Source organism: Miscanthus floridulus, chromosome 8, assembly GCF_019320115.1.
Source record: "Miscanthus floridulus cultivar M001 chromosome 8, ASM1932011v1, whole genome shotgun sequence".
NCBI lineage: Eukaryota > Viridiplantae > Streptophyta > Magnoliopsida > Poales > Poaceae > Miscanthus > Miscanthus floridulus.
This window is the reverse complement of record NC_089587.1, coordinates 45,749,692-45,759,106: the sequence shown is the minus strand read 5'-3', so window position 1 is coordinate 45,759,106 and position 9,415 is coordinate 45,749,692. Positions and strand designations below refer to the sequence as shown.

Here is a 9,415-nt window from a genome sequence, read left to right as displayed (position 1 = left end):
CCATCGTGGCATATTTTCTGGTGGCTCTCCTTGCAGATATCCATCATCTCGTCATCAGCGGCGTCGTGATGGGACCAAACTCTGGATGAGGCATAGGCCTCGCCGTCTCTCGGTGAGGTAGGGGCGGGGTGGCGGCGGCCACCGGACGGCGCAGCGGCGACCACCGGACGGCACTACGGCGGCGACCGGACGGCTTCACGGCGTCGTGTTGCGCGGTAGTGTCCTGACGGGACCGGAGCAGGGCGGGAAAACGGTGTCCGAACGCCACCTCCGCAGATGGGGAGGTGCAGGGGCGAGTGCTAGAGCGAGAGCGGCGCGGGGAGATTGCGGTTTCCTGAACAGGCGTGGGGGAGAGGGTTGAGATCACGGTGGCAGCCGGCGGTTACAGAAGTTGCGCGATGGAAAAAAAGCAACGCGACGGCGTCGTGGACGACGCGTACTGTGGGTACAAGCGTGCGGGTAGAAAAATCTCAGAGGCGTAGGCATGGAGCGAGAAGCGCGGTAGTTTGCGGTGTCGTGACTACGCAGGTACGTGCGGGCAGGTAAGCAAGTTTATCGGGTTTTTTTTTGCGGTAGGCGCTGGTACCTTCAAGGAACACGAGTTTCATATGTTGGATGTCAGGAAACGTTTCTGGCCCACAGTTAACGCTTAATTAGATGCGTTACATGTACATGCAAGGGAGGAGATCTAAGGTGGGTAAGATGGTTTTAGGTTTACTTATTAATTTATAAATTTACAGTGAACTCCTTATCAGTAAATGTTAGAATTTTTTTAAGATAAGATATATAACTTGTTTGATAAGAATGATTTTCTGTTTGCGTTACACTTATATTAAGTTGTATTAACGGGCCTATCTTTCTAGCTTTGCTCCAGACCCCTAAATTGACAGGACCGGGCCTGGGTCCTCTGTTCGGCAGAAGCCGCCTCTGATCCGCCCCCTGCTTCGAAGGAGTTGCACAAGTTCCTGCTCATGAAGAAGACATCTGGACCTAGCTCTAGCATGTGCCAGCCGTGTCCCGCCGCCGCCGTGCAACCCTCCCACCATGGCCTAACGGCTGACGCCGCCTCCCCTCCTTCTCGGGAACCTATGAAAGTTGGATGTGAAGGAAGAAGCTAAGCTGCCCAACAACCTAAGCTTTTGCACAAGCTACTAGCTTCCAGGAAGTCAGCTTCTAGAAAGCCAAAGCCAAAAACTCCAAAGCCAAAAGCTCAAACCCAAACAAACAGGACCATATATTATCCTAGTCCACAACTTCTGCTACTGGGAGAAAAGAATATCCATGCCCCAAGTGCTCCAAATAATGTAAAAAAAATAGTTTCAACCAAATCTGATAATTATGAGATCCTTTGCTTCGAGATTTGCTATTAGTTATAAGTTTGAGTTGGCTTTTTAGCTTGTTTTAACCGCATGGCGGTCTTCCCTTGGAGTCGTCGCCATGTCTAGCTGCTACCTTCGCCTCTGGCGCCGCTCGTGTCGCCTCCGCCACCAGCTCGATCGTCCTCAAATAGGTGGCAACAAAGGTCTCAGTAATATGTGTGTCTCCACTAAGCTCCATTTGTCGTCATCTCGGCTCTGGCACCCTCTCATCGGATTCGACCGCTCCTTACCAGGCACCCACTTAGATGCTCTGTAGTTTCTATTCAATCTTTTTGGCACCTATACTCATGTGCTTCTACGGTGTTTCCCATGCGATATATTGATTCTTGCGTGCGTGTTTCCCCTTAGAGACATTGACATGGTTTGACCGTCTTTAGAGGATCTCTATGTAATTTGGCTGCTATTTCTAATATAAATATTTGTCTCTCTAAAAATAACTTCTAAACATCACATTCATTGGGATTTGATGTCAAATGTTTGAACAAGACAAGTCAAGGCTACAACTTCTTTTTTGGATAAAGGAACGAGTCTAGCTTCGTCTGTTGAGACCAACAGATTCAGACTAATTACTATAACATTAAAAAAAGCCATAAATGTCCGACTCAAAACTTAATTACAATGAATCAATGAAATAATTTAGATGAGTCAGCCTAAGTGGGCCCCCCAAGTCAAGGTGGCTCTGATAGGTACTGTACGTGGACGGTGGCCCTTATGGCACCCTTAATAACTTCTCTAATGGTGTTGACTTTTAGTAATAGCTCATGATATGATTAGACCCACATGACAACCTCACATAATCTCGAAATAAATGTATGAAACTATTTTTTTATCAAGAGATAGTTTTTCTCTCTCTTCTATTGTAATATGAAATAAAAATACTTAGCTCATAATTGGCTGTTAGAACTGCCTTGCCACATTGTTATTGGCAGAGTTGCGGTCAATAATGTCCTTAATTACGTGAATGCCACCGGCGGAGTGACACTGACAGTCAACACTAGGTAGCGTGGGCAGCTTCTCAAGGGTACCAACCCTAGGTAGCAATCCACGTGCAACATGTGCTCTAAATTTTGACATCACCAACAAATACGTGATGGTAGAACATACAAATTGTTATATGATTACTTGGACGACTTGTGGCTTTAAGATTTATTCAACCGTTATATGCATTCTAATATGTCTTGCGATCAAAATCTGTATCCTGCTGAAACACACGCTAATCTAACTTACAGGCACGAGAGGTTTGTAGACTTATCCAATTACTGCGTTATGCATTTTAATTTGTTTTGAAAATTGGACTTTGAATTGTGGTCTGGATACGCTGCTCTAACTTGTAAACACATGGAAGAGAGTAACGAACCATAGAGACACTCTATTCTAACTTACCTTAGGATTAGACTTAATACCATGGGTCTATTCGGCTTATATTAAAGCTAGCTGAAGCTAATTTATTATAAAAAAAATACTATAGATTTTAGCTGATAAGCGGCCTGACAAGCGAACATGCCCCATGTCTTTCATAAAAGAAGACGAAGGACCGTTGAAACGTACGGTACTTCAATATTATTATTAAATATAAGGCGGTTGTATGTGTAATCAAATCCAATTTAACTACACAGGAATATATATCATAATGTTTGTTTTCACTTTTCAGGCTTACGCTTTACAGCCATGACACATTATCATATTCATTCAGTTTATTATCCTGAGCCACTGACAAAGATAATGATAATGTTTGAACCTTGCTGACAAGTCTATTATATTTGTCGTTTATCTTGGCGCGATTGCTGCATCAGCCAAAATTCTCTTTCCCACCATCACCATCACCAGTCAGCACTCAGCATGCATAGTATAAAATAGGTTTTGCTAGTCAGAAGCAGATGAGTTAGGCCATGTTTAGTTGACGATTTTTTTTTAGAAATGGTACTGTAGCATTTTGTTGTTATTTGACAATTAATATTTAATCATAGTCTAATTAGGCTTAAAAGATTCGTCTCGTGAATTTCGTCTAAACTGTGTAATTAGTTTTATTTTTTATTTATATTTAATGCTTCATGCATGCATTCAAAGATTCGATGTGATGGGAAATCTTGAAAATTTTTACAAAATAAAGTGCAACTAAACAGGCACTTAGTGAGATCAGGCTAGCTCCAGGTTCAAGGACGTCTTTGCTCCATTCCTGCCTAGCTTCTTGCTCAGTGAAGCAGGACGAGGTCAGGAATGGAGGCGGCGCTCCTCGATGCCACAGGCACTGCCAAGCATGGTGGCAGTGAGGAGGGAGCTGTGGCGTGCGAGGTCAAGAAGCAGCTGTACCTCGCCGGGCCGCTCGTCGTCGGGTTCCTCCTGCAGAACATGGTCCAGATGGTCTCCGTCATGTTCGTCGGCCACCTCGGCGAGCTCGCGCTGGCAAGCGCCTCCCTGGCCACCTCCTTCGCCGGAGTCACCGGCTTCAGCTTGCTGGTAATTAACCGCGCGCCGCCCAAATGTGCTAGTTTAGCTAGTACTCTCCTTGTTCCCCAGCTAGCTAGTGTGCTACTAAATGCAGATACATTTGTCAGGCAGGCATGGCGTGCAGCCTGGACACGCTGTGCGGGCAGGCCTTCGGCGCGCGGCAGCACCACCAGCTGGGCGTCTACAAGCAGCGAGCCATGGTGGTGCTTGCTCTCGTAAGCGTCCCCGTGGCGGTGGTGTGGGCCTACACGGGCCAGATCCTGACGTGGTGCGGGCAGGACCCGGAGATCGCCGCAGGCGCCGGCAGCTACATCCGATGGCTGACCCCGGCGCTGTTCGCGTACGGGGCACTGCAGTGCCACGTCCGGTTCCTGCAGACGCAGAACCTGGTGGTGCCCGTGATGCTGAGCTCCGGCGCCACCGCGCTGTGCCACCCGGCCGTCTGCTGGCTGCTGGTGCGCGGGATCGGTCTGGGCCGCAACGGCGCCGCGCTCGCCAACGCCGTCTCCTACCTCGCCAACCTCTCCTTCTTGGCCGTCTATGTCAGGGCTTCGCCGGCCTGCAAGACCACTTGGACGGGCTTCTCGGCCGAGGCGTTCCGCGGCGTCCCCGATTTCCTCAAGCTCGCCGTGCCGTCGGCTGTCATGGTGTGGTAATGCATTATTGCATTCTCTTCCAATTTGTCCATGCAATTGCAATCGACAGATCATCAGTGCCGCCGTTCCTAGCTCAGACGCGCGAGTAGTGATCTCTGATCTGGGTGCAGCATGGAGTGGTGGTCCTTCGAGCTCCTGGTGCTGCTGTCCGGACTGCTCCCTAACCCCAAGCTGGAGACGGCCGTGCTGTCCATCTGGTGAAGATGAAGATCATTCTACACTTGCCTGCAGCCTTTACCTTGCTGTTTGTGTTGTGCCCAATCTCATGCCCGTTTCTGTGATTCTTGCAGCTTGAACACTAGCTCGTTGGCGTTCATGGCCCCGCTTGGACTTGGTGCTGCCATAAGGTCGACACCAAACACCAAACACCAAACAAGCAGATAATTCTTTCTGAATCTGATGATTATCCTCTGTCAGTCACCAAAAAAAATGATTATCCTCTGTCTGGATGATGTTGTTTGGCATGCAGCACGCGCGTGTCGAACGAGCTTGGAGCAGGGCGGCCTCAGGCGGCGCGACTGGCGGCCCGGGTGGTGGTGCTCCTGGCGCTCATTATGGGCATGTCGGAAGGGCTGGTCATAGTGCTGGTACGCGATCTGTGGGGGTACGCGTACAGCAACGAGGAGGAAGTGACCAGGTACACCGCCAGGATGATGCCAGTCCTCGCCGTGTCCGTCATGCTCGACGGTCAGCAGTGTGTGCTTTCAGGTAGTACGTACTGAACAACACTGTATGAACAATCAACTCGGTGCACATTCTGAATTGCTGGACCTGCGGGCTGCGGCAGGTGTTGTCAGGGGCTGTGGCCGCCAAAAGACCGGCGCTTTCATCAACCTTGCTGCCTATTACCTCGCTGGTATCCCTGCCGCGTTTGTTTTCGCCTTCGTCCGCCGTCTCGGGGGGATGGTACTCTTCTGCTTTCTTTGCAAGTTTGATTGGGAATAAGTTGGCTTTCACTATATTTCATCCTTCAGCTGAACAAGTTCTTGTTCCAACTCTGAACAGGGTCTCTGGTTTGGGATCTTGTGCGGCCTGGTGGTGCAGATGCTCTCGCTGCTCTCCATTACCTTATGCACCAACTGGAACAAGGAAGTAAGCACGAGTTATTAAGTTTCCATACGTGCTGTTATTTTATCCTCTTGTGTTCTGAATGTTGTTACTGTTGGGTCTCCACTCTCCAGGCACTGAAGGCGAAGAACAGAGTTTTCAGTGCTGCTCTTCCTGTAGACATGGAAGCATGAGATCCTGTCGAGGATTGCCAGACACCTGTTCACGCTGCCGGCCGTTAAGATTGTAATCTATCCATGAGTTATTTAGTTTATGGCAGATGAACTTGCCATAATAAATTCTCTACTAATTACCATGAATGAATGAAAGGAAAACAGAGGAATGGAAGACGGAGGAACACCAGCTCCCTAGCTATCCTTGGTAGGGATGTGCCTGGCACGAAACAGCCTCTTGCGTGGCCCTTTACATAGCATGGCCGTGACGCAGTCACACCAGTATGGCAGTATATGATGGCTAGGAGATTCTTGTTACAACAATCTTATCTGATCTACCCAGTTGTCGTCATCTCCTTTTTGTTCAAAAAGAAAAGTTGTCTCCTAGCCTCTATATTCTCTACTAGCTTTTTTGTGATAACTTATTCTTACTAGTTGGTTGATCGGATTACAATCATACATAACTGAGAATAGATATGTACTTTCTTTGTCCTAAAATAAAAGTATATATCATTTTTGAGAGTTTATATATATATATATATATATATATATATATATATATATATATATATATATATGCCTATCATTGATTTGATGTTTGCAACATCAATCATTCGGGCGTGGAAGACCATACTAAAGAATATCCAGAAGGATACTATCCGTGCGTGATGGAGGACAGCGCAAAAGGAATATACAGTCACTCTACTGTAGCCAGGACAATTATTCTCAGTCCAGCTGTCCAGGCAACCGTAAGAAGAGATAATTGAAGACTTCGCCTCGAAGGCTCCTTCAGACGATAAGGCTCGCTCCTTCAGACAATAAGCGTGAAGGACGCTCCCTTCGTGCTATAAAGCGGGACGACGGGCGCATTCATTCATCATCGAAAGCTCAATCAGAAAATCATCGAAGCAATCACCGAAGCCTCAGACACGCACTCTCATCCACCACCCACTCCACCAACTCTCCACTCACACATACACCATGAAGACATAATCTCAGAATGACTCTGAGAATCATCCACCATTAGTAGTAATCATCCATCACCACTGTATCACTCCACCTTTGTAAATTAGAGAATAAAGGAGGTCCTCGTGATCATCCTGCGCTTGTAAGGTAATCCCTAAGGTTTGTGCTAAATGCTTGGGGTTTCCCGAAAGGGAAAGCCGTATGTAAGCTTGCTCTGTGAAAATGAATTAAGCTTTCCTGTTTTAATCCCTGCCTTCCTTCAAGCTCGTTCATATGGGGCGACGTCTCTACGCTAGGGACCCTAGAGGAGAAGCCTCTGCGTGTGTTGTTCTCGTGTTAGCCCTGGTAGCGGCGTTTGTAGAGAACCCTGTGCACGTAGAGAAGTGTTCCCTTCGGGTGGAACTGCCTGGGGAGACGATAGGGCCTAAGTCCTGTGTGTGCGTGGCTGGGGATAGCGAGGGAGTAGACCGGGTTAGCCTGATTCTGAAGCGAGCTGGTAATGCATACGGTAAGTACCGAGTAAGACTGTCACAAGCATAGTCGCACGACCGGCTAAACTGTGTATAGTTCCGCAGGTGCCCTGAATTTTATTTGAAGCCCAGGCTTCGGAATAGCATGTGTATATATATATATACTCCCTCCATACAGGTAAAGAAAGTCGTTTAGGACAGTATTTAGCATATCAAGGAGTGATTAACTAAGGTAGAGTTTTTCCTGTCTGCCCCTGTTAAATAAGGTTGCAGGTGCACTCCACGTGAGAAAATTCCTCAGCTCAGTCGGTTAGTGCAGCGAGGTGTGAGTCTTGAGGAGCTGAGGTCGATACTTGGTGGGCGCACTTTTTTGCTAGGTGGCTTCATTTTGCACGTTTTTTATTTTTTTGCCCTGGTGCGCGTGGAGGCTGCATGGCGCACTTTTTTCCCTGCTGCGATAGTTTCTAGCGCGTTTTTTTTTGTCTCCGTTGTTTGGGTTACAGCATGCCTATTTAAGCGGTGTCTTCTTGCATCTTGCCTAGTCTTCCAGAGCTCGTCCAGCTTCTTCAAAACGTGCTCAGGCACACGTATAGTGAGGACGGCGGCAAGGAGTCTGGCACAAGTCCTGCTGCGCGCTGGAGTAAAGCTCGACAAACTGCGGCGTCGTGGAGAGAGATTGAGTACCTGCGGTGTCATGCTCGAGGTCCTACGGCGCCATTGCGTCCGACATGACGGAGTCCTGCTCGAGGTCTTGCGGCGCCATCTCCTCCGACGCGACGGAGTCCGGTGCCACCTCCATGCATGGCTGCCGAAGAGCGCCGGTGACACCAGCGCCGCGGAGCTGAAAGCGGCCGTCGAGCACGTGCATCCGCTCCCAGACCCTGTGCAAGCGAGCGAACAGCTAGTACTCCACCGGCTTTACGAAGGGAGGGGACGGGACGGCAACATCGTGAAGCGGTGCGACTTTACTGCTCCTCGTGAAGCGGCGCACGGAACCGAACAGACGGCGCGGGGGCATTCACGTCCAAAACAAGGTCAAGAGATCTAAAACGTCTTCATTTGTCCAAACAGCACCACACCCTAAAACGACTTCCTTTACTGATACGGCGGGAGGGAGAGTGTGTATATATATATACACACACACATTACCCTGTAGCTGGCTATAAAATAACTTATTCTGTAGCTACTTTGAGTTACGATAATTACTATGTTAATTTATAAGATTATAGTAACTCTTTATTAAGTGGTTTACTATAACATTATGGTAAATATTCTCATATGTTACAGTAACCCAACTATCGTAAATGGAGGTGGCTATAGAAGAACTTATTTTGTAGCTGGCTACTGAATATACTCTCCATATATATATATATATATATATATATATATATATATATATATATATAATTACTATATTTATAATCTGTGATAAGTATCATCAGACCGATAATAAAATATAAATTTATTTGTAGATATAAATATTAATAATATTTTCTATATATTTGGTTGAACTCAAAAAAAGTTTGACTCCTAATAACATATAACGGACGAAGTATGCAACATATCTAACACAAGAGCATCTCTACCAGATTGAGAACAAGTGACCCTCTTTCTCTATAATCAGAAATGGTGGGAATTGACGAAAAAAAGTAAGCTCTAACATATTCACTTTTAAATCTACTTTCCCTAGTTTTTTTTCTCAATTGAGAACACAAGCCCCTCAATCCCTCAAAGAATGGGGAAAACTTGACATTTTTCTCAATCCCCTTTCTTTGTTCTCCTCTCACTAATCTCTAGAGCCCACGTCGGGAGAGCTGCTGGCCACGCCGGCGAGTTGTCGCTGCCGTGCCGGGAAGGCCGCCGCCACGTCGGAGGGCCACGCCACACTACCCCATGCCCCACGTCGCGCCAATTGGTAGCCACCACCGCGCAGTGTCGCACACCGGGCGAGCCTGCGCCACCATGCCAGGGCGCATTGCCGTATCGCGTCCGCTAGTTGTCGAGGGCTGCGCCGCATCGCGCCTTCCTGTACGTTATTGAGCTCCGCGCGCGCTGCGCCGCACCTTGCTCTACCTTGCGCCCGTGCCCTCCATCCGTCGGGTCGACGTCGAGACTCGAGACGGGATGACACAAAAGGAAGGAGGAAAGAGAGAAAGGAGAAAGAGATATCTATTTAGGACTGACCTGTGGGACCATGCATAAAGGGGTGATGTTTTCTCGTTTCGCTGGAGTACACCTCCTCTATAATCTAGAATTCTATTTTCTCAATCCTCTAT

The 9,415-nt window shown here is 47.8% G+C and overlaps 1 protein-coding gene across 2 annotated transcripts; it reads left to right on the top strand.

Annotated features, from left to right (window-relative positions):
- The first annotated feature begins 3,548 nt into the window (after positions 1-3,548).
- LOC136471851 (protein DETOXIFICATION 16-like) lies at positions 3,549-6,085 on the top strand. Of its 2 annotated transcripts, none has more exons than XM_066469597.1 (8): positions 3,549-3,836; positions 3,935-4,479; positions 4,594-4,680; positions 4,774-4,830; positions 4,953-5,191; positions 5,271-5,389; positions 5,489-5,575; positions 5,665-6,085. In XM_066469597.1, exons 1-8 carry the CDS (start codon positions 3,597-3,599, stop codon positions 5,722-5,724), a joined length of 1,434 nt encoding a protein of 477 aa, XP_066325694.1. In that variant the 5' UTR covers positions 3,549-3,596; the 3' UTR covers positions 5,725-6,085. The 2 variants fall into 2 exon arrangements, with proteins under 2 accessions (XP_066325694.1, XP_066325695.1); XM_066469598.1 differs by having other exon boundaries at positions 3,716-3,836; positions 3,939-4,479.
- The last annotated feature ends 3,330 nt before the right edge of the window (positions 6,086-9,415 follow it).

Excerpts from the sequence above, each read along its gene's own strand:
- LOC136471851 (XM_066469597.1), top strand. The coding sequence starts at position 3,597 with ATGGAGGCGGCGCTCCTCGATGCCACAGGCACTGCCAAGCATGGTGGC. Across the intron at positions 4,831-4,952 it reads GGACTTGGTGCTGCCATAAG|CACGCGCGTGTCGAACGAGC; the intron begins GTCGACACCAAA and ends TTTGGCATGCAG. Across the intron at positions 5,390-5,488 it reads TCCGCCGTCTCGGGGGGATG|GGTCTCTGGTTTGGGATCTT; the intron begins GTACTCTTCTGC and ends AACTCTGAACAG.